The sequence below is a fragment of the Gavialis gangeticus genome, unplaced genomic scaffold, assembly GCF_001723915.1.
Source record: "Gavialis gangeticus isolate Ggan-Ray unplaced genomic scaffold, GavGan_comp1, whole genome shotgun sequence".
NCBI lineage: Eukaryota > Metazoa > Chordata > Crocodylia > Gavialidae > Gavialis > Gavialis gangeticus.
This window is the reverse complement of record NW_017729022.1, coordinates 63,182,984-63,206,019: the sequence shown is the minus strand read 5'-3', so window position 1 is coordinate 63,206,019 and position 23,036 is coordinate 63,182,984. Positions and strand designations below refer to the sequence as shown.

General features: G+C 47.1%; 2 protein-coding genes across 6 annotated transcripts in view; one reads left to right on the top strand and one right to left on the bottom strand.

The window, feature by feature from the left end:
• PICK1 (protein interacting with PRKCA 1) overlaps positions 1-18,651 on the top strand; it is a 48,417-nt gene extending 29,766 nt beyond the window's left edge. For 3 of the 5 annotated variants that reach the window (XM_019515222.1, XM_019515219.1, XM_019515221.1), the window contains 12 exons: positions 2,929-3,023; positions 4,097-4,208; positions 4,774-4,902; positions 5,028-5,094; positions 6,451-6,540; positions 10,292-10,345; positions 10,450-10,512; positions 11,565-11,698; positions 14,436-14,528; positions 14,706-14,756; positions 16,268-16,412; positions 16,781-18,651. In XM_019515222.1, the coding sequence (XP_019370767.1) occupies positions 2,983-3,023; positions 4,097-4,208; positions 4,774-4,902; positions 5,028-5,094; positions 6,451-6,540; positions 10,292-10,345; positions 10,450-10,512; positions 11,565-11,698; positions 14,436-14,528; positions 14,706-14,756; positions 16,268-16,412; positions 16,781-17,028 (1,227 nt within the window). In that variant the 5' untranslated portion in view covers positions 2,929-2,982 and the 3' untranslated portion in view covers positions 17,029-18,651. Of the gene's footprint in view, positions 1-268; positions 403-2,928; positions 3,024-4,096; positions 4,209-4,773; positions 4,903-5,027; positions 5,095-6,450; positions 6,541-10,291; positions 10,346-10,449; positions 10,513-11,564; positions 11,699-14,435; positions 14,529-14,705; positions 14,757-16,267; positions 16,413-16,780 lie in introns of those variants that run through there. The other 2 variants (XM_019515223.1, XM_019515218.1) reach the window with 2 other exon arrangements.
• SLC16A8 (solute carrier family 16 member 8) overlaps positions 18,648-23,036 on the bottom strand; it is a 13,032-nt gene continuing 8,643 nt past the window's right edge. Inside the window, exon 4 of the mRNA XM_019515224.1 lies at positions 18,648-21,876. Within this exon, the coding sequence (XP_019370769.1) occupies positions 21,485-21,876 (392 nt within the window). The 3' untranslated portion in view covers positions 18,648-21,484. The remainder of the gene's footprint in view (positions 21,877-23,036) is intronic.

Below are 23,036 nucleotides of genomic sequence, written 5' to 3'. Positions count from 1 at the left end.
CTGGGGGGCGGCCCTGGGGGGGGGGGGGTGTTGCGGTACGGACATCACAGCCCAGCCGCTGCTCCACAACATGTCCGCCAACAAGTCACGAACCCCCAGCACGGCCCCGCCCCTTCCTCCATTGGTTGTCGCCATGGCAACCTGCACTTACACGTCACCCCTTTCCTTCCCTTCTCCCCTAATTCTTTGCGCCTCACGTTCCTCAACTCTCGCGAGATGGGAGCGCGCAAGCCCCGGCTCTCTTCCTCTTTGTGATTCCCCCCGCCTCCCAACAAAGGGGGGAGGGGACTGAGCTGGCTCGGCTTCCGCCGCGGCGCGGAAGTGACGCAGAGAATCGGGTTCTGACAGGTGCGGGGGCGGCGGCAGGTGGATGCGGGGCCGGGTTGGAGCCAGCCACTTCCGGTGAGAGCTGGGACCCTGCCCCGCCCGGAGGGGCCAGCGGGGGGCGCTGCGGGGCTTGGGGCAGGAAGGAAGGTGTCACCCGTGGTACCGGCTGCGGGGGTTGGGGGCGAGGCTCTGCCTGGGAGCTCTTGAGCTCCACTGACAAGTGCATCACCGCGGGGCAGGGGCTCGCGGGCCGTGCTGCACCTGCCGCAGGGGAGGGGCAGGGCTGTGCTGTCAGGGTCCGGGGCCGTGTGGTGCGGGGGTTAGTCGCGGTTTGCATAGGATGGTCCTGCCTCAGGCCGGGGGTTGGACTAGATTGGTGTTTGTCAATGCCTGGGTGGAGACCCAAAAGTGGGTCACAAGAATATATGAAAGGGTCAAGAAGGAACTTTAAACACGGGTTCTCCTTTGAAGGAGAAAAACTTGGGAAACCGTGGCTGTGCCCATGTAGGATGACAGAGATCCAGGCTGCGAGGGGCTGCTTGGGGTCCCCGTGCACCCCTGCCCCACACACAGGGCTTGGGGGCAGCAGGTTGGGACTGGTCTTTGATGTTAACAAATGGGTCCTAGTACAAAAAAGGTTGGGAACCCCTGATCTCCACAACCTCTGGATTTCCCTTCCAGCCTTGCTTTGCTACAAGAACGATGGTGCTTGCGATATATTGTTGTTGTTGTTGCTGCATTACATTATTATACTACCTTTTATTACGATGTTATATTGTAATGATAATTACAAATACAGCAGTCTTATGTAGAGTTTAGATCATGGTTTGTATGGGATGGTTTGGAGAGGGATGATCCTGCCTCATGTAGGAGGTTGGATTAGGAGACCCCTGGAGGTCCCTTCCAGACTTGCTTCTCTGTGACTCCATATGACTATTATTTTTGAATTCTTATATATTACATTATTGTATTAGTTAGAAGTATAATATTATACAGTAGTTGCCTACTAGCACGCAGCGGCCAAACTATAACTGAACATTGTGTGGCTTTAAATTAATATGCTCTCCAATAGAGCAGCAATGTAATAACAAAACAACACTAACTGGGACGACGCTAAGTGAGGAGTACCTGTAATTGCCACTATTACTAATAAAAACAGTTATACTTGGATTTATATCCCACTGTATCCACAAGGCATGATGCTGCTTGCAGGAACAGGCACACGGCACACAGATAGCAAACAGCAGCCAACTCCCCAAAATGCCACTCTCTCTCCTGCACCTCCCACCCCAACCATGACTTCCCTGCTCATAAAAAAGCAAACCCTCTGGCCAGTTCTAATCCTGCTTCCCAGCAACCATGTCATCCAACTATAAGAAACCCTTATGACTGAGAAAAGATAAAGAGAGAGAAATGCTGGTTCCTCTTGTGCTCAAAAAGGAGGGAGGGGCAGAAAGTTTAGGAAAGGTTATTTATTGGAAATGGGAATACTTTGCATGAAAAAAATAGTTAGGAAAACTGTGCAAAACTGTTCCCTTACTACTTCTTTCCTACCAAATAAAAACAAGGCATTGACAGGCAGAGCCATTTATCTCAGAATCAAGAAGCTGAAATACTCAGTGTGTGCAGGGTATAAGGCACCAGAGATTGCTGAGAAATACTGAGAGGCAACGTGTAGTATCTTTTATTGGACCAACTGAGTGGTTGGGATAGATAGAGGCAAGCTTTCAGGTGTCACGGTACCTTTCCTCAGTCCTGAGGGTGATATCTGAAAGCTTGCCTGCATCTATACCAGGGACTGACAATTATTTTGGGCGGAGGGCCACTTACCAAGTTCTGGCAAGCTGTCGAAGGCCGCATTTCCCTCTCCAGTGCAGGGCAGCAGGAACAGCCCCATGGTCCCAGGCCAGAAGCCTCTGCTAGGCAGGGGCTTCTGGTTGGGGGACCTTGCTGCTGGGTCCTGCTGCCGGCTTCCCCTGGGTCCTACTGCCCTTGGCTCCTGTCATCTTTGATAGGCAGCCAGGAGCAAATAAATATTAAATTTTCTAAATTTTTTAGGGGCCTCACGGGCCGGATAGACTGGCCTGGTGGGCTGGATCCGGCCCACGGGTCATATTTTGCCCACCCCGGATTTTAGACCAACCATGCAGTTGGTTCAATAAAAGATATCATCCACGAGAATTTATTCCACTCACATTTTTTTGTTGGACTATCAGGACAACAGCATCACCTCAACACTACTGAGAAATATCGTGGGATGGATGCATACATAAAGAATCTGCTTCCCAAATGGTTCCTGTTCTGCCCTGAGCAGTGTTCATATCTTTGTGGCTGGGGGAAACAAGAAAGCTATTGGAAATTAAGGGGTAAAAATAAGACTCTTTTCTTTTTGTTTCCTGAGAGCAGGCAATGGGGACAGTTTGAAATAACTTCTTTCTAAGGCAGAAGAGAAAACTGAGAGCTCCAGTCCCTAACTAGAGAAGAGTGAGGTGGATCAACCGAGGATACAGATTGATTCTCCTATTCTAGCTGTTGACTATAGAAGAATCCACTAATTGAATGTTGGAATCATTGGATTTTGTTCTGTTTCTTTCTACCTAGGTGGTTTGGGATAAAACAGAGTTTCTTGGCCACCGTCCCTATCCAACCGGAGCAATGTTTTCAGATTTGGATTACGACATCGAAGAGGATAAACTGTGAGTGTTTCACTTTTCTTTCCAACAACTACTCACTCCTTCTGCCTAGTGGGGATGAGCATTATGGTAGCAGTGAACAGAGCCAAATGTTTTCTGTTGCTCTGTAGTGACTCCACCTACCTTTCTGATTGCAAGCCTTGTTGATCATGTTCTTATCTGGAGATCTTACCTACGGAGTGGTTTACACTGACGAGAGAGCAGTACCAAGGAAGAAATAGAGAATGTGGAATTCTTAGGTCTGTGAAAGGGGGATGGAAAACACCTGACATGAAACCACTGGAAAGATAGTTATGGGGGAGGAAAATACAGGCAGTTGTTATTGTGAGACTAGTGCTAAATGTCAGCTGCATCTTATTCCTGCTGCATAATTATTTACATAACTCTCAGACACAGACCTGATAAAATGACTTTGAAAATATTTGTGCATCTTGGGTATGTTTCACAGAATCCAGTGAAGGTGGATGCCTCTTCCACCTCTTCTCCCTTACACTTTCTGCTCCCAATGACAGAAGGAGGGGGCATAGTTTTTCCCCAACATGGCATCTGCTCTCTTGAGCCAGACCATCATTACATGCATAATCACTAGTCTCTAGACTTTGCGCACATGAATCTAAATCAGGGGTATCTAACTCATTGGGCTGTGGGGCCAGGTCTGTAGCACAGGGGTGGTCTGTGGGCCAAATCGGGTCTTCAGACTGGCTTGGCATGTCAAATCCAGCATGTAGTGACAGTCTGGTGCAGCCATGCATGCAGCAACCACCACACCCACCCCATGTGCCACATGTAGTGCTGGAACTGGCCCTGTGTACTGAGCATAGCCATGGGACTGCAGGCTGAATCCAACCCATGCAGCACATTTTTATGCCACGACCCCCTTCCCCACTAAAATCTAAATCTTATTTGTGCAGGTTCCTACAATCTAAGCTGGTAAGATAAGCAATAATATGATGTATTCAGATGAAAGGAATGGGATGTGCTTTCATATTCTAGTGTCTCCAGCATCTTACACACAGATGCAGGTATGCTTCTACCTGCCTGTGCTAGTTATTACTTGTCTCTCCCTGTTGTTCTAGGGGAATCCCCACTGTTCCTGGGACGGTAACCTTGCAGAAGGACTCTCAGAATCTTATTGGGATCAGCATTGGGGGAGGAGCACAGTACTGCCCCTGTCTCTATATTGTTCAGGTGAGTACTCATGGCAGAGGAATCTTTGTAAAGCAAAGTCAGGTGTGAGAGGGGAGAGTTGAAGGAGGCCTGAAGAACCTTCTTTTTCAGGTTTAGTTAGTGTGTGAAGTATTCTCTCTCTCTCTCATAAATAGGAATGTCTCAGATAAAACTGTGTAAGGATAAATTTAGGGCTTCTGAATTAGCACATCCTCCCTATAGTATATCTACTGAGTGCTGAGAGCATGTTAAAATGTACAGGGAAGGGAGAGAGTAGCACCTTCTATGTGAGGTTCTCAACTTTAGGAAACTTTGCCCTAGATGATACACAAAATGAAGATGACAGTCCAAGAAGGAACTGGGTGATTAGTCCATCTCTGCTTCTTTGAGGGTTTATTACAGTTACGGGTTCAGATGCAAGGGGAAATGAGGCTTCCTCATAAACTAAACTGACAAAATCAGAGCAAGAAAATAACTGGCAGGAAGATAATTGTTTCTTCTTTGTTACTGTCTTTGTTCATCGCTTCATTCTTCTTCCCCTCTTTACCCATTTTCATTTTCCTCTACTGTTCTTCCCGTCTCCCAGGTTTTTGATAACACTCCAGCAGCCCTAGATGGAACTGTGGCAGCTGGTGATGAAATCACAGGAGTAAATGGGAAGTCAGTCAAAGGGAAAACCAAAGTGGAGGTGGCCAAAATGATACAGATAGTAAAGGTAAGTGGTAGGAGGGGGCCTGTGGAATAGGTTGGCTCACTGTATATGAATTTTTGTCCAGCAGTAGAGGTGATGTCCACTGCTCATTTCCAGAATGACACCTCAGGCTTTGCTTTTTCTTCCAGGGAGAGGTGACAATTCACTACAACAAACTGCAAGCCGATCCAAAGCAGGGCAAGTCCTTGGACATTGGTAAGGTGTACTGGTTTTGTCCTTTGCTCATAAGGTTGCCATGTTTGGCAGGTTGTGAACAGGGTAATGGAGAAATCTGAGCTGAAACCAAAATAAAATTTCTTTCATTGCTGCTGCTTAATTCTCATCCTTTTAAAATTAACACTGTCAGGATAAACCATGGGCTAAAAATGTCTTGATGTTATGAAGAATGGTGCATTATTCAAAATGAGAAAAGTTCTAAATGATAACGTGATTCTCATCATTGTTGTAGCTTGTTTTTCTGTATTGTACTCAGTTTAGACTGTGAAATACAGTGTTGCTTGTTGTTGTTTTGTTTTTTTTAATACATACTATCTTTGTGGGTGCATTTGGATTTCCAGCTGTGCATTGAAAAGTTTCAGTCCCAAAATGCTGTTTCTGGTTTCTCATTTCGGACACTCACAAGACCATTCCTTTTCATATTGTACAGCTATGTGTACTCCATTCCCAGTGTCTGACAAAGTAGGCTGTAGCCTACAAAAACTTATCTTCTCAAACAAGTTAGTCTCTCAAGGTGACCCCTCCTACCCTGCCTTCTGTATAGCTATATGGCTTGGGTTATTTTTTTAACAAAACCTAAATAAGGAGTTTGACCTATATAAGTGTCCTCTTTAAATGTGGCCACCTTCCCGCCCTTTGGAGAACCTGAACAGGACAAAGAGCAAAGTACATTCCTACTTACCTATTTCTTTAATTCTTGGTTTCCTTCCCCCTTGTTAGTGAAGGTGTTGACAAACCAAAGGGAAGTTAGCTGGGAAATGGATTTCTGAGGAAAAATATGAGCAAAGGCAGGTCTGATTTTTCAAAGTGCTGGATATCCATGTCTTCAGCTGACGTTAGTGGGAACTGCAGCTGAACAGTTGGCTCTGAAGACACATAGTTCAGTCATTTATTTCAAAGAGGCTGTAACTGTCTACAGGAATTTGAAGGGTATTACTACCAAAAGGCAGTGGAATTCTTTAGAAAGGGTACAGGAGCTTTTAACTCCAAGGAAATGGAAATTTAGCTGAGCAGTAAAACCTACCTGCCGTACTCTTATATTGTTCTTCTAATTTCTTTGGAATAGTAAAATGAATACGCTAATCAAGATATGGTCCCAAATCTTGGGAAATAGTTCAGGAGAATCTGTTACAGGCCTGCACTGCCTATGCCAAGATCTTCTTCATATCTAATTTCTGTGGCATTCTCTCTCCATTCACTTCCTCTCTGAGCTGTGCTGAATTAGGCTGTGTCTGACCAGTGTGAAATTAGACGCCTGAGAGTTCTGTTCAGCGTGTTCTTTGTGACTGTGAAAACCACACTACTTCTGAGTTGCAAATCTCTCTTGATTTGTAGTGCTGAAGAAAGTGAAGCACCGGCTGGTGGAGAACATGAGCTCTGGGACAGCAGATGCCCTAGGACTGAGCCGAGCCATCCTTTGCAATGGTAAGTAGTAGGAATAAAAGGCACCTTCCTCTTTGTCCAGTAAATATAATGGGAGAATTCCTGTGATCATGGCTGTCACCATTCATGATTGTGTGATGTAAACACATGTATCTTTAGTATGAAGGGAAATGAGAGAGCCCTGAATTTTTTTTCTTGGTGGAGCATTCTGGTTTTACAATTGCTTGACAATAGAATTCCATCCTCATGGTCCAACTGCAAAGCAGTTTGATTCAACAGCATGTCAGTCCTTTTACAGGGTTAGCACGTACCTGCCAGTTTCCTTTCTCTAACTAGGTTAACTATCAGGCATTTGCTTCAGTTGTGATGTCTTGTCATATATAAAATTGTATCTGTTCTAAAACCTGCAGCACGTCTGCCTGGAAGTGTCCTACAGGCTTAAAAGGTTGGATGCAAGAATACCACCTGAATTGAATGGTTATACTCCTTTATAACAATGTCAGCAGCAGCAAGAAAATGCAGATTTACAGTTCCCTTTGCAGTTCCCCAATGGTATGTGGTTCAGCATGCTTCCTGTCCCTCACTGAAGCAGAATGTGCTGACATACAGCTGTTACATTCCATCTCCGTGAGTGAGAGCTTTGTTACTGAAATTGAGCTGCTCTTGGTGAGAGGGCTCCACTTTTGTGTAGTTTTAGAATCCTCAAGTTACTGTCAGATTGTGGCTGAAGGTTTAGACCTGACTACAAGCGTAGGTGAAACAATTTTTCCAAAGACATGACCCGGCCTTCAACATTTAGTAGTCTAGGACAGGGATTTTCAACATTTTTAACAAGTGTACCCCTTCGGTCTCAAAAGATTCAGCTCATGTACCCCTTTATATTTTTTTCCTTGTTTTTAAGGGTGGGGTGCAGATCAAGGCTCCTGTGGTGAGGGAGGGAGTAGGGCTGGAACAGGGGCAGGCACTGCATAGGTGGAGGGAGAAAAAATTTGGCGGGGCTGAGCATGCATGCAGCCCCCCACCAGGTAAGTCTGGGGAGGGAAGGGGCAGGAGGAGGGGAAAGGGCCATTAGGGGGCAGATTGAGGCCCCCTGCAGTGAGGGAGGGAGTGGGACATGGGCAGGAGCAGGGGCTGGGGTGAGTGGGTCTCCATTCACTCCAGCCCCTGCTTCTGGCCTGCTCCCTTCCTCTCCGTTGGGGCCTCGATCTGCTTTCCCCACCCCAGTGGTGAGGAAGGGAGTGGGGCTCGAGCCCTCTACAGTGCAGGAGGGAGTGGGCAGGGGCAAATCATTCACCCTCTGCTGCTGCCACACTCCCTCCTTCACTGTGGGGATTGTCCCATGACTCAGCCCAGCTGGGGCCCCGTTCACATTGAATGGGGCCCCAGCTGGGCCAGGTCAAGGGGCAAGCAGAGCCTGGCAGCTGGTCCAGCAGCCTGGCATGGGGTAGTCAAGGTGGTGGGGGGGCACGTTCCCCCACCTTTGGCTTCCCTGCTGTGCATGCAGCGGCAGGAGATGCCCACTTGCACCCCTGGACAAGCCACCAGGCTCTGATTGTCCCATGACCTGGACCAGCCAGGGCCCATTCATGGTGAATGGGGCCCCGGCTAGGTCAGGTTGTGGGACAGTCTGTACAGTGTAGGAAGCAGTGGGGCAGGGGCAGCAGGTAATGATTCACCCCTGCCCCATTCCTTCTTGCACTGTGGGGCGGTCTTGATCTGCAAGCCCAGTCACAAGGCCGGGCCAGGCTACACTTGGGGCAGGCGTATCCCCTACAACCTTTCTAAGTACCTGTAAGGGTACGTGTACCACCAGTTGACAACCCTTGGTCTAGGAGCTCACGAGAGCCAAATAAATTAACCTCTCTGGCACTGTTGGATCTCTGATGGAAGGGTGCTGAACTGATGTCTGACATATTTTTTGTGTACAACCTCGTTTATTCTTGGTATACTGATAGTACATAGCTGTGTCTGGGTATTTTGTGAGGCAGGGAACATTCATTAGTCTTTCTTGCTTGAATTGTGCATTAACAGTCCAGGACAGATTTGCTTCCAAGTGGCATGCTGCTCGGGCCCCACTAGCAGGTAGAGGTGCACTGATACGTCAGTCCAATATCGGATTGGCACCAACATAAAGAAAATTTACTCTATCAGACATAGGCTTTTTTTGCTTGATGTGGTTGATAATGTGGCAGATAAATGCCCCATGCATCTGTGCAGCCACAGCATATCGGCTGATGCACATCCAATTTCCAATATACAGCCCAGCAGCTTGAAGAGCAGTGTTCAGCTGGTAAGTCTGTTGTGGTAGAACGGGATGGGGGAGGGAATGGGAATGGGCGTGGTGGGTGGAGCGCAGATCAAGGCCCCTGCGGTGAGGGAGGGAGTGGGGCAAGGGCAGGTGCTGCCCAGCCAGGGTGGGGTGGGGCAGGGCACAGGATGGAGCCACAGCTCGTCCAGCACGTGCGGGGGGGAAGGGCAGCTCCTGCCGCTGCACATATCCTGGGAGGACATGGGGGGCACGTGCTCCCAGATCTGCGTGGGTTGGGCTGCCGCTGCAGGCTGGAACTGCATCACAGTCTTGCCAGTAGGGTTCAGGCTGGGCTGCACTCGGGCCAGGCAGTAGTGCTGGGAGAAGGGCTTGGGAGGAGCTACAGTGAATTTTGCAGTAGCTGCAGCCCCCCCAAACCTCCCTCCCAGTGCTGCCGCCACCCACCCTGAGCAGAACCTGGCCCAGCCCCTGCCGGGAAGAGCCCAGCACAGCCCAGGCCCCAACTCACAGCGGCAGCCCACCCCACCCTGTGCAGATCCAGGGGCATGTGCCCCCACCCCCATGCCCTCCTGGGGTGTGCACAGCAGCAGGAGGTGCCCCCCTGTGGCTCCATTCCATGTCCTGCCCCGGCTGTGCAGCACTTGCACCAGCCCCTTCCTCACTCCCTCACCGCAGGGACCTTGATCTGCACGCCCCCCATGCCCTTTTTCCTTCTTCCTCCACTTCCACCACAACAGACTTCAAGCTGCTAGGCTGCATATCGGAAATTGGATCTATATCAGCCGATATGGCTCCTTAAAAAATCAGCTATCGGTATCAGCCCAAAAAATCTCTATTAGTGCACCTCTATTAGCAGGGGCTGCAGCAGCAGAGGCCATGAGCTCTGGGGGCTGCATGTACCCTCCTCTCCACACACTATTGCTGTTTTCCTGTCCCCCCACATTGTGCACTAGGACACCCCGACTCACTGGTAGCTTTGTGGCTGTGAACACCCCAGCTGCGCTGTGCCACCCAGGCATCCTGGGCTACAGGGTTCACTGGGCAGGAAAGGAAGGCTGGAAGGAGGGGGAGCCCAGAGGCTGGAGCCCCTTACCTGCTACTGCAACTGGAACAATGAGGGGTGCGATGGGCAGTTTAACTCATTATGGGCTGCCAGTTGCACAGCCCTCTTCTAGAAATATCCTCTTCTCCACTTTTGACTTCCAATAGGTGCTTAGGTAAACTAATCTAAATTAGGTTTTCCCATAGGACACTCTCTTTTGCAGTTTGTGACTGCTGCAAATAGATCTGCTCCCATCCCCTGGCATACCTGCTGCATCACTGTCTGCCACATCTACTTAGGGAACTCATGAAATAGTGTTATTGGGGCTCTTTAATCTTAGGCTGGGTCCAGAGGATGCCTGAGATGTGTGAAAATCAGCTACCCAGGCAGTGAATGGCCTGCTCCTTTGAGCCAAGCAGATCCTTATGTCTTCCAAATTTGGGCATCCTAACCCCATACTCTCTGACACTTTTTCCCTCTAGATGGGTTGGTGAAGAGGTTGGAGGAGCTGGAAAGGACTGCAGAGCTGTACAAAGGTAAACTGTCCTCTTCTGTTAAACATCTGGATTGAGGTGGGTGGAAAGGATGAGATACTGTATCACAGTTGCATTATTTGTGTTCTTTTTTCCTCTCACTACAGGCTTGACAGAACACACCAAGGGTCTTCTTCGAGCTTTCTTTGAACTATCCCAGACACATAGAGGTGAGCAGACTGAAAGAGCTTCAGTCTTCAGCCTTGTTACAGGCTGGATCTTCATCAGAGGTGGGGAATGGAAGACTATTATCATATCAAAAATTATTATCATGTTAAATCTTGGAAACATTAGACTTAGTTCTCATTTGAATGCATGAGCACCATGCAAAGAAAAATAGATTCTAAAGATATAAACGAGGAAATGGAACATTTCCTTCTGAACTGGTATTGAGCCAGTTTTCTGTCCTGGTGTTAGAAGGCACTGTGCTTCTAGACATCACCTTATGAGAGAGATGTGTGGCTCTGAAAACCCATGGTTTTTAAGAGTATTTATACACGTACTTTTCTGTCCCGCAATGCACTGGAAATCCACCACTTTGGAGCTGACTTGCTTAATTGAGTCTACGCCAACTGCAAGCTGAGGTGAAATGCACATCAGTGCACAAAAAATGGCAGCAGTGTCTTCTTGAGCTAAAGCATCTTCAGTGAGTTTTAGTTCATTACACTGCCACCATTTTCTCAGCACTGATGCGCATTTCATCACTTATACAACTGCAAGCAGCGCCTGGCATTTTTATAAGCACCCAGCGCTTGCATGTGTAAAACTGCCCTAAGGATCCTGTGGTAACAGGATTGTTACCCTGCTTCTGGCCATATGCATCTTATTTTGGGCAGAGGTTGCTCTTGATCATGAATGACGCATGCCCTTGGCAGCTGTGGGGCACAGCGGTGGTGGAGGGAGCAGGGTGGTGGTAGGTAAGAGAGCTCCCGCAGACGCCACCTGCGCTGTTGGCGGTTGGGGGGTGGCGAGCGCCAACCAGGGGTCAGCGACCACCTACAGACGCTGCTGGCGGCCAGCAGCAATTGCTGATCATCCACAGATGCCATTGGCAGTGTGGGCGGCAAGCGGCAACCACCCGCAGGTGCCGCCAACACTGTTGGCGCCACCTTTTTCATGGTGCACTGCCACACTCAGGGGGTGCATGTGCACCCCTATGCATCACCAGTGTTCTTGATGGCAGGCCCCTTATCTATCTGCATTTATTATTTTCTTTACTCAGCATTTGGAGACGTTTTCTCAGTCATTGGCGTACGGGAGCCGCAGCCAGCTGCCAGTGAAGCCTTTGTGAAATTTGCAGATGCCCATCGCAGCATTGAGAAGTTTGGAATCCGCCTTCTGAAAACCATCAAACCAGTAAAGACCCAAACTGCAGGCTGGGGATGGGCTTCAGCACTGAAGAGGGAGGGAAGGATGGGAGAAGATGCTAGAAATGCAGGATCTGGATCTGGGGGGTGGTTTTAAAAACTGTGGTACAGTACAAGCAATTAAATATGACACTTCAGAATTGTTCCTTAAAGGAATTGTCTAGCTCAGTGGTGCTTAAGCTTTTGGCAGTGCAGGCTAGATGAGTGGTGTAGGGCTGGTCTGAGGCTCAGGTGTCATGACTGGACTCCAGGGGCCTGGCCCCAGGCCCTGCTGCCTGTCCCCTCCCAGCTGTCATGCACTAGGGGCCTGGCACTGCTCCCCTCCTGGCCACCACATCAGGATTGGACCCTGGGGCCTGACCCCCCCGACCCTGTGGTCTGGGATCAAGCACCTGACTGGGTGTACAGGGCCTGGGGCTTCCTATGCATCCATGGTTTGGGGGTTGAGTACCCCTGGTCAAGCTACAATACTTTATGTAAGACAATTATTTTAGTTAGTAAGAAACCTTCCCTGTTGTCTGACTGTGGCAGTGCATATTACCCCTTCTTAATGCCCCTGAACTCAGCTGTCACACATGCATACACAACCAAGTGTGCCTATTCTTCTCTTTGATGGCCAACACTAGTTGAGTAGGTAAGTCTTCAGGGTCCAGTCATTGCCCTTGGCTGAGGCTGTCAAAAAAAAAATACTACTTGTACCATCAGTCCAGTGGCTTTAGTGATATGGACACCTGTCCTACCATGAAGGACGCTGAGAATGCCTGGTTCATGGTATACATGCTGTCAGTCTCTTTTAGTTCTGTGTTAATGCATCTCTTCTTCCTCCTGAGCCCAACTACTATGCCAATTACCTTCATTAACTTGCATAGAGAGGTTTATATTATCTCTGGAATAGGCACTGGTGCAACCACTACTGCAGTTAGTTTTGGTGTCCACAGTTTCAAATGTATTGTATTTACCCAAATCCAAGAAGGCTTTGAATTAAAGATGCCCTGTCCAAAATTGCATAACTAAATTACATAAATGGAAAATTATAAATTATATCTTCTACTGGGTCTTTTCTCCCCCTGCCCTCAACACTGTGTGGTCGCTCCCAGCTGTGATCCCCCATCCCTGCCAAATGAGCCATTTGGCCTGGAGCAGGCAGCAGCTCAGTTACAGTTTTAGCCCAGAATTGAGGGCCAAAGCCAGAGCTGGGCCATTACCTACCCCAGGGCTATAAATGAATCTAAGATGAGGCCTTTTTTTTGCCCCCATGCTACATGGGGAAGAGAGACACATTTTGGATTCAAGTAAAGATGGCATGTTGATACATATAATTGAAAACAGTTCAGGCAAGGGTGATTGAAAGACTAGGAAACATTAGCAGGAGAGCTCTAGCTTTTTGGCTGAGCAAAGAAAATGTTAAGGAGTTAGTTGATCATAGTTTAAGTATCTACCAAGGGTTCAGTGCACTGATATTGAGTTCTTCAGCCCAGCAGACAAAGGTATAACAAAATTGAGTGGCTGTGTCATGGGATGGGTCCCCAGGGATAGCCATGATGCCCCTTGGGCTCTGTGACTGTGCCAGTCTTACCTAATGGGCACCCTTTTCCTCTCCTGCCACGTCTTGCTAGTAATTTATAATGTAGGGAGGCTGCCCTCGAGTTTGTGTTTAGACTCGGTCCCTGTGGGTTCTTGGACCCCTTTTTGGGTCCTGCTCAAAATGGATGCCTCACGGGACACCCTCAGCCTTATGGGCTAGATGCGTAGCTCCAAAACCACCTCTTTACTGTGCCCCAAGCCTTGCAGATGGTATTTAAATGTTGCCTCTCTGAGGGCCTTGATATAGCTTGGCCTCCTGTCATCACCTGGGCTCTCCGCAGCCCTGTCTCTGCGCCCCACACTGGCGCTGGGCTCTGCTCACCCCCTTTGTCACCGCACCTCCTGGTGCTGGGTTCCCCACACTGTAGTGGACCCCCAATTAGGCCTCCTCCTTCCCAATTGCCTCAGCCTGATCCACCGGTTTATAAACAGCAACCAAAATATGGGCCTTTGGGTCTGCTTGTATAACATAATACAAGCAGTTCAGGGTGCACTCTATTCCTTTAAAAGAGTCAAGTTTCCCCCCAGCACTAAGTGCCTTGTAGGCCAGGGTACCTGGTGAGCTCCTGGAGCCCTATTAGCCCTATATGCAGCATATCAGGCAACTACAGCATCTCTGGGCAATTCTTCCCTGGAGGCTCCCTCCCTTGGCTGCTGCCAGAGGACTTACTCCTGCTGGTCTCAGCCCTGGGGTTTATATATGCCCAGGGCCCTGCCTTCTTCCGGTCAGCTGACTGGATGCAGGTGCAGGCTAATTCTGCACCTGTATCCGCACCTGCATCCCTTGTTAAGCCTGCTGCCATAGTAACCTGCCTGTGGGGTTGCTGTCTAGCTCTTAGGGCCCTCTCCCTAGGCAGTTTCTGCTCTTAAAGAAGCAGGCACCTTAGTGCCCTGCGACAGGCTGTAAACTGAAATTATGCAAAATTAGTCATGAAATTAGGCATGCATTTTGAACATTTGGAACAATGGACCAGGAGTTGTGGTTGATATTCCATCATGGGCAATTTTTTTCCCCCAAGATTTCAAAGAGTAATTAATTTGGAGATGTCTTATGGCCATGTTATACAGGAGATCAGAGATCTGTGATCATCACAGATAGTCGTTTTAGGTCTTATTATTTATGAATCATTGTTTTTCCCTAGATGCTGAGTGACTTGAACACATACCTGAATAAAGCCATTCCTGACACGAGGCTGACGATCAAAAAATACTTGGATGTCAAGTTTGAGTACTTGGTGAGTTCTTGCTTTTGACAGCTCTGGAGAAATTGTTTCATAGAATTATAGCATGAAGACACAAACTGGGAGAACCCCTGCACTTCTAACTGGCTGATAACTGGGTGCCAGGCTGCTCTGGGTGATGGTGGGAACTTATTTTAAACCTTTGTATTTTGTGTGTTTAATTCTTTATAGTCTTACTGCCTGAAAGTGAAAGAAATGGATGATGAGGAGTACAGCTGCATTGTAAGTACCAAAACTACAGCAGGTTGTGTTTCTGTAGCACTTGGTTTTTGTGGTTGCAGACAAGTGTAGACAGACTTGTGTTCACCTGCATCCATGGATATCCCTACATTGTGGTGAGCACTTTTAATAAACAAGTGTTCAAACCTGAAGGGCTTCAAGTGCAATTAAAAAAAAAAACTGGAAGCAGTAACTTTTGTGGAACACTAGTGCCATTGCACCCCTTGCAAACCAACCTTCTTTTCTATACGTGTAGTCAGGACAGAAGCATAAAAACAAGTTGTTACAAGGCAGAGGAGGAGTTGGCCTTTTCAACATGTTGATTGCTGTTCAGTAATTGTCCATGTGCATGCTTCTCCTCTGTGGTACAGAAAAGGTAACCCATGGTAATTTTACCCCTCTTTTACTGGGGACCAAGCTGCGTCAGACTAGGTTTTATTTACTGTGGGGTAAGAGTGCCCACGTAGCTTAAGAGAAATTCCTTTGAAATGAGTTTTCCTTAAGAAATGTACTTTTAGAAATATATATTTAAATCAGAAGACTTCCTAAATCCTCACGCCACATAGAAAATTACTCTTGGTGTTAAATACAGCTTTTTGAATTTTCAGAGTCCTTAGCTAATCCTGACCATCACCTTTACAAAGGTAAACATCTCAAGTTTCCCCATCTGTAAACAAAAGATGTGGCTTGTCCCAGGTCAGTATTAGAGTCTGGAGCTGGGGTTAAAACAAGTCTTGGCTCTGAGTGCTGTTCTCAGATGACTGGACAGTGCTGCCTCTCCGGTAACTAATAAAAGTTGAATAACTGAGCACCCAATGACAATATAACATCTTGCTGTAGAAGAAGGGAGAATTTTTCAGCTGAATGCTTTTGCTCGGTTTTGGCACATGTAAAAGAGAAGCATATTTCAAAACCATCAGCACAAGAAAGGATGAGTGTCATTAGAGGGCACTATGCACTTTGCTTGACATACTCTGATCCTTTCCTCTCAAAAATGCTATGGGATAATCAATCATTCCACGTGTTGGGAAGGCAGGAGTCACACTCTTACTGTTGCAAGTTCATGCATCCCACCTGCATTTCCTCAATCCCTCAGATGTGGCCCATATGGGACCCACATGCACATACAGAAGTTAAGCCCTGAGGATTAGTCTGGCTGGTTTCTACGTTAATGGGTCCACTGCCAAATCCAGTTCAGCATAGCCAACTCATCTTACTTTGTGTTGTTATTACTTCATAACTGTTGTCATGTAGAAGCCTTTACAGCCATTTTAACTGTTGGCTCTCCTAAGATTGGGTGCTCAGAGCTCTAGGCTCTTAAGTCATTAATCGTCTAGGAGTCCATAATGTTCAGCAACTCATGAATGACTTCACTGCACCCAAAAGGGCTGCTGTGTGATTGGTTTGGTGACTTGAGGTCCATGAGCTTCCATCAGTATAGAAGCTCTGTAGAAGCAGACCCTTTGGTGTGCTGCTCTTCGGGAGTCTCTAAAATAGTGTGGTGGTCTTGGCAGGCACTGGGTGAGCCTCTCTACAGGGTAAGCACTGGAAACTATGAATACCGCCTTATCCTACGCTGTCGCCAGGAGGCACGCGCACGTTTTGCCAAGATGAGGAAAGATGTGCTGGAGAAAATTGAGCTGCTGGACCAGAAACATGGTGAGTCTGCCTTTGCCCGCAGCTTATGTGGGTTGGTCTAGGACTGATTCTTTGCTCTTGGGTTCTTTCCTCATCTTAGCTGAGCAGCCTTTGTTGCCTGCATCTCAGTGACCTTGTCCTGTCTGGTTCTGTGTTCCTCCATGAGCCCTTTTGTTACAGGGTTTAGAGCATGAATGCAACTGCAACACAAAAATCTTTAGCTAGTCAGAGAGAGGAAGACTTGGTTACAGCCTTTGTATGTGGGTTTGAATGTGAAAGAGAGTGGGGGTGGACACAATGGCAAGTCACTGAACAAATGAGACTGTGTTTCTCCTTCCCACGCAATCTGCTATATCCTGCACTGATTCACCTCCCCATCCACTCTACAGTGCAAGACATCGTGTTCCAGCTCCAGCGCTTTGTCTCTACCATGTCCAAGTATTACGATGACTGCTATGGCGTGCTCCAGGATGCAGACGTTTTTCCCATCGAGGTGGATCTAGCACGCACCACCCTGAGCTATGGTCAGAAGGATGTCTTCACAGATGGGGCAGAAGAGGAGGAGGAGAATGGTGGAGATGGGGAGGGCAGTAGGAAGGAGGAAGCAAATGGTGAGAAGCTCATCGATGATGCCTGAATAAGCTGATGTGGCAGCTGGAACAGACATGACAGAGACTGATAAAATCTATTTTAATGGCAGTTCATCCTTTGTGATTTTATATATAAAGTTCTGCCTGGGATGACTGTGCTTCAGGGGTGGGCAGATGGGTTGATGTGGTCCAGCCTCTGTCTTCTTCTCTCCCTCTTTGCTGTGTTCCCCCTCCCCTCCCCTCTAATTCCATTGTCAAGTCAGATGTGGAGAGGAGAGGGTTTATAGTCTAGAAACCCTCAAAAAATTCCACTTCCTAGTGCACCGTTCCATTGGCAGAGGGGCTACTACAGAGTGTGCAGGACATGCTGCTGTCCCTTTGCTACTGCTTGCCTGTGTAAGCTAACAATACAGCACTGGGAGAGGGATGGCTATGGATAGTTGGAAAATGCCCCCTGGTCTGTTCTCACTACTTGTGTAAAGGGCAGTCAACCAGATCACTCACCTCATTACTGACCAGTATTGGTAGAGAAGTTTCCTCTGCCAACACACCCAACTTTTAAGCCTTATTATTTACTAATTTACTGCCCCCTGAGGGGGATAGTAGAATATTGGCCACCTTTCCCAGTAATTCTATTGACTACTTTGCCCTGCTTCTTCTGTCCCAGAAGAAACAGACAACCATCGTGTGCTGCTTTCTCCAAGGGATTGTGCCATCTTTTTCAGGAAATAGGAGTTATTCCTGAATGCAGCATCACCCTTCCCAAGGAAAGAGAGGGCCTTGTTGTTCCAGAAGAGAATCCTTTTCACCAGCAGAGAGGCAAATGGCTAGCTTGTAGGGATCAGTGCAGAAAGGCTCATAGACTTTGATGTGGAGTCAGGGGATTCTGGTTGGGGCATTCCCTCTCAGTCATTGTTCTCTTGTATTTGCTCATGGTTGGCTTTAACCAAATGTGCTCCTTCTGGATGCAGTACCTTCTACGTGCACCCTTCCCCTTGAGCCTGTGTGAAGGAGTATGTCCAATTTAAAACTAGGGAAGACATACTGTAGCCTTATAGTAGAGGGGGCAAGAGCCTCAGAAAGCTGCATGGAGAGGACAAAGCGGAGATGCTTAAACACAAGAGTAAGCAGCCATACTAAGCATAGAGCTTACTGCCACCTGTCAACTTTCCTTGCCCTTCCTTACGCAACCATTCTGTTACCCTTACAGCATTACTTTCAGGTCAGAGAGCTTAGCCAGACCTCATGGCTAATGTCCCTCTCACCCTGCCTTGAACACAAGGCAAAAGGAAAAAAGAAAAAACTTAAGGTGAGCATGGATCCTATTGGACCCCTCTACTTTTCTCTCTCCTCTTGGGGAATCTCAGTTCCATGAGAGGGCCTTTGGTATTGGCAGCTGGCAATAATACCTGTGGCAGGGTCTTTGAGGGTGATGGGTTTAGCTTCTCCCCAGCCCATAATGATGGCAGTGAGAGAAGCTATGCAAGAGCATTAATTTATGTTGTATATATTTCTCCTTACTTTGTTTATAGAATCTCTTGTCTTCTCCATCAGTGCCTGGGAGAAGGCTGTTTAGGGCCAGGCTGCTCTGGAAGACTTGAATGGGTTGTAATGTGTTTACTGATACCTGTAATAAAGAAAACACTATATTTTTTTTTTCTTTTAAAAATCATTTTAGTGGTTCTGTCACTTCTCATCCCTTTACTGTAGTCCTAAGGTGAAATATAAAGTATCTGAATTGTCCAAGTAGCTTTTGTCACATGCGAATCGTTAGCTCCTTAAACAGAGCTGACATAATGGTGGTGGCTGCAGTATGAGCCTGCTTTGCAAATAAGAAGTATGATGTACATAGGGTACTTCTGTGTATACTGCTATTCCATGCCCTCCTGTGACTTGACTTAGAGGGCCATCATCCATCTCATAAAACACAGTGCTCCGTATGTGTCTCATCCTATGGTACCTTCTCAAGCATACCACATTAGATGCCACAAGCTTATGCTGATATTGAAGCCCTGCCCCTGAAAGGTTGCCAGCTGTGCCAGACATGTAAAGTAGCTTATAGGAATGTGCAAGACAATTGTGACTGGGAAGACTGAGTGCCACAAGCCCACTTGCTGCAGTCATATTCTACCCATTTCTAGAAACTTGACTGGCAGAAGACATTGGGAAGACTGCCTTTGGAATGGCATATTGGGTAGCATTGTGGCACCAAGTCTCATTTAAAAAGTTATTCAAATTAGTTCCTGCTGATGAGCTAGGCCATTATTTCTTCAGTGGGAAGTAAAATGAGCAATTATGGTAATCAAAGAACTGGACCAAATGTGTAAAGGAAAGAACTCCAAATGAGTGATCATAGGGGCACAGGTCCTGAGTTATATGCTCAGTGCAACTTAACAAACAGAAAGGTAGAGGAGGCAATATACTACTTCTGTGACCCTTGAATTCGGAGGATAGGAAGAAGGGTGTTTGTGCCCAAAAGCTTGCACAGAACAATTTTTCCAAATATTTAGTTGGTCTAATAAAAGATAAACACACCTACCCAAAGAACCTTGTCTGCCTGTGAAGCTAGGTAAGATACTCAGTGAACAAGAGCAGCTCGTGGGCTGTTTCCCAATTATAATTTTTTCCTTACCCAAGCTTCTTTGCAGAGAAGCATATTAAGTTGGCATTAAAAGAGGGCTGGTTATATGGTTAGAATCTACAGGCTGAAATTGAGTGAAGGGTCGTGTTGGCTGAGTATTGAGAATAGATTTGCTCCGGTTAAATCTATTTGTTTGGAATAGTCTTGCCACAGATGTGCTGACAGCTCTTGCTCTCAAGTCATTTAAAAGCAGATGAACAAGACAATGCTCCAGAGAACGTTCAGAGAGAATTCTTGATGGGCAAGGACGTATACTAGGTAATGGAAAGTCTCTGACATCTTCTGTACCAGTTCTACAAGGGTTTGAAAGCTTGACACTTGGCTCGGACGCATTTGAGTGCATGAAGTAAATTATCATGAATTCAGGGCCAGCAGTCTGAAACCATTTGTCACACAACAAGGAGGTAGCAGTGCCACCTGCTGCAGTTCAGCCACAGAGGGAGGAAGCACAGCTTTGCTAGTTTATTTGACCCATTCTATTCCCATCTCTTTTTCTAAAACTGTCTTTGTTACAACAGATCAATGGCACCTGTGAGCAGGTGCCTTGATGAGAAACAGCTGAAGCAAGACTTGTTTTCTTTCCCCTCTCCCATGACCCAATTCCTCTGCAGATTGCCTCTACTGAGTCATGCCCTGAGCCTGCTGCCTTCCGCTCCTCTATTCAGTTTTTGATCCCTTGATGTAGCAATAGGTCCTGCAAGGTGCTGCCATAGGGTATGCAAGGTGACACAGTTCATGAAACTGGAAAAAAAGGCTTTGACTACAGGGGTTATGAGAAACCCAGTTTGAAAGCAGATTAAGTGTTGTTTAAGCATGCCAGGGAAGATTGGTCTCTTAGAATCCAGAAATCCATCCCTACAGCCTGGGGGCCCCAAGCCTGATTTACTACTTGGTCAAACACCGTCATTCATTGTACCCTCTGGCTGCTGCATGTTCTTCTGCTGTAACATTGAGTCCTTTGTATAAGGGGTTTTCTTTTTAAATAAACACCAAGCCCTTGTGTACTATTACTCCAGAGTTGGATAATCCCTTGGAACATGGCTCATCTATACCTGGGCCCTGAAGAAAGACCACCCCCACACTGCCAGCTATTCCCATCACATGCCAACTACCCTCTCCCACATCCAGTTTAAATCTAGCAGATGCAGCCTTTAGGGAGAGGGCTTGCTAATATTCCTTCACTTGAGGCCTTACATCATAGAGGCTGGCTAGTGGCATTTGGTTATATAAGCTTTTTCTTCCCTTGCACTCTTTACTGAATTACTGTTCCAGACCCAATCCCCCCACTGCCTCCTTGCAAGAGAACCATCACATCCTTCCTATGCCATCGGTTCCTGCAAACATGGCCTACGTAGTCTCAGTCTGTGGGAGAGGCAAGTTCATCTTAAGAATATTGTGCCTTAGTTTCCTTTGCCCTTCTACAGTCTGTTTTGTCCTGAGGCAGATATGAGAGACACTGAAGACAGAGCAAACAGCTGGAAATCATGTTGTAAAGAATCTAATTTTGGTTTATTGGGACATCTTAGAAAGGAAAATTAAAGCCCACTGATTGCCTTAGTTAACTCTTAAAGTTTTCCAGGGCCAGTTTAGATAGCAAGAATGCTCCTCTGAGCCTGTGTGAAAGATCAGTAGACGTGCAGCATGCTGTTAAACACATCACTAGATATAACATGTCTCTACGTATATACATTAAAAATTGTTAACTCTTAGGTTTTCTCCTGTCCTTCCACACTTGCCCACATTTCTCTCCTCACCCCAATCCTTCCCCCCATGTTCTTCCCACTTACATAGTTGTCTGCAAACCAGACCAATCCAGTGCTTTAGCACTGTGTCTATATTCCTCCATCCTGGCTTTTAACTCCCTAAAAACTCTCTCTCTCCACTGTTTGGTTGGAGCTGCATCTGACTGGCATCAATGCCTCCCCATCACCCTCAGGGCGCCCAACTGCATCCACGCTCTGATCCTCCCTTAAGTGGTTCACAGCATCACTCCCCACAATGAGGGCATTGTTGGTGCTGTAGGATTGTTGGTGGTTGTCACCTGCATGGTCTTCTACTTCCTGTGCATCTGACTCTGCCTCTTCTGTGTCACTGCAACCACCTGTGGAAGAGGTCTTTGCTGGTGGAGGTGTCTTCTTCCCCCGATTCAGGCAGCAGTAGCTCACCACGCCCAGGAAAAGGGAGGAGAGCACAACCTCCGAGCCAGCCAGGTAGAAGATGACCTCGTAGTTCTTCAGGGCATCCACCAAGCGTCCTGATAGTTAAAGAAGAAATAAGTCAGGTCTCAGATTGTCAGGGAGTTGTTTACCTTGGCAATAATAGGTTTAAACCTCAATCCATTAGTTTTAGCTGGGAAGCAACTTCTCAAGGAAATAAACTGCAGCTGCATCTCTTTGTGCAAGGTGAGTTTGTAATTCTACTTTTTGTTAAGTTTTTCATGGTTCTGCAAGCGTTAAACAATTGTGGTCATGTAATTTGGCGCTGCTCCTGTCTCTCCCACCAATGTTGAATGCTAGATGAGACTAGAAGACATTGTTTCATTTAACTAGCAAAATGATGGTGATGAGGTTGTAGGATTGTCATTTCTAAATGCATCAGTGTGATGAACAGTAGGGAGGGAGAAGAGCTGTTTCAGCTAAAGGACAGTGTTGGTGCTAGAATAAATGGCTATAAACTGACGGTGAATAAAGTAAGGCTGAAAACTAGAAGGTTTTTAATCAGTTCACTGAAATTTTGGAATAGCTGCCTAGTAGGACCGACCACTGAGGGCAAAAAAAATAACTAGCTACATTGAAGAATAATCTTGAATGGACCCTTATGAAAAGGAGTAGAGGGACTAGGCTCTGACCCAGGAGGTCCTTAGAGGTCTATGTTCCCATGACTCAAAATGGGCAATGCGGTCACCTATACTACAGTAGAACGCTTGAAATCAATGTTGGGTCTCTGGATTGTCCCCCAAGGTATTACTTGTGGGATACAGCTGTGGAAGTCCTCAGCACATGCGATTTCAGGCTGGGTGTAGAGTAAGGGTAGCAAAGGGCAGTTGCAACAAAGCAAACTTCCTCATCTCAGCCTGAAAAGCAGCTAAATAGGATTATCCAAACAAAGTGGCATTGTTAAAACCCAGCTTTCACTCCATCTCCGCTCCCGTCAGACTGGGTTTCCCAGCAAATGCAAACTTCCCATACCATCTGGCCCCTGCAGCTGGATTCTTTTCTACTGCCTGTAGACACAACATACAACCAGGGAACAATTTGGTTTAGCTAGTTGGGGCTGAAGGCTGCATTCCAGTTACGTTGCCTTGTGCAGACTAGCTGCTCCTGGCATAAAAAAAAGTCTTGTGCTTCTCTGCTCCAGCAGCCCCAGCCTGAGCCCCCCCCCCCCCAGTGTTCTTACCCTAGTGGAAAAGCATAC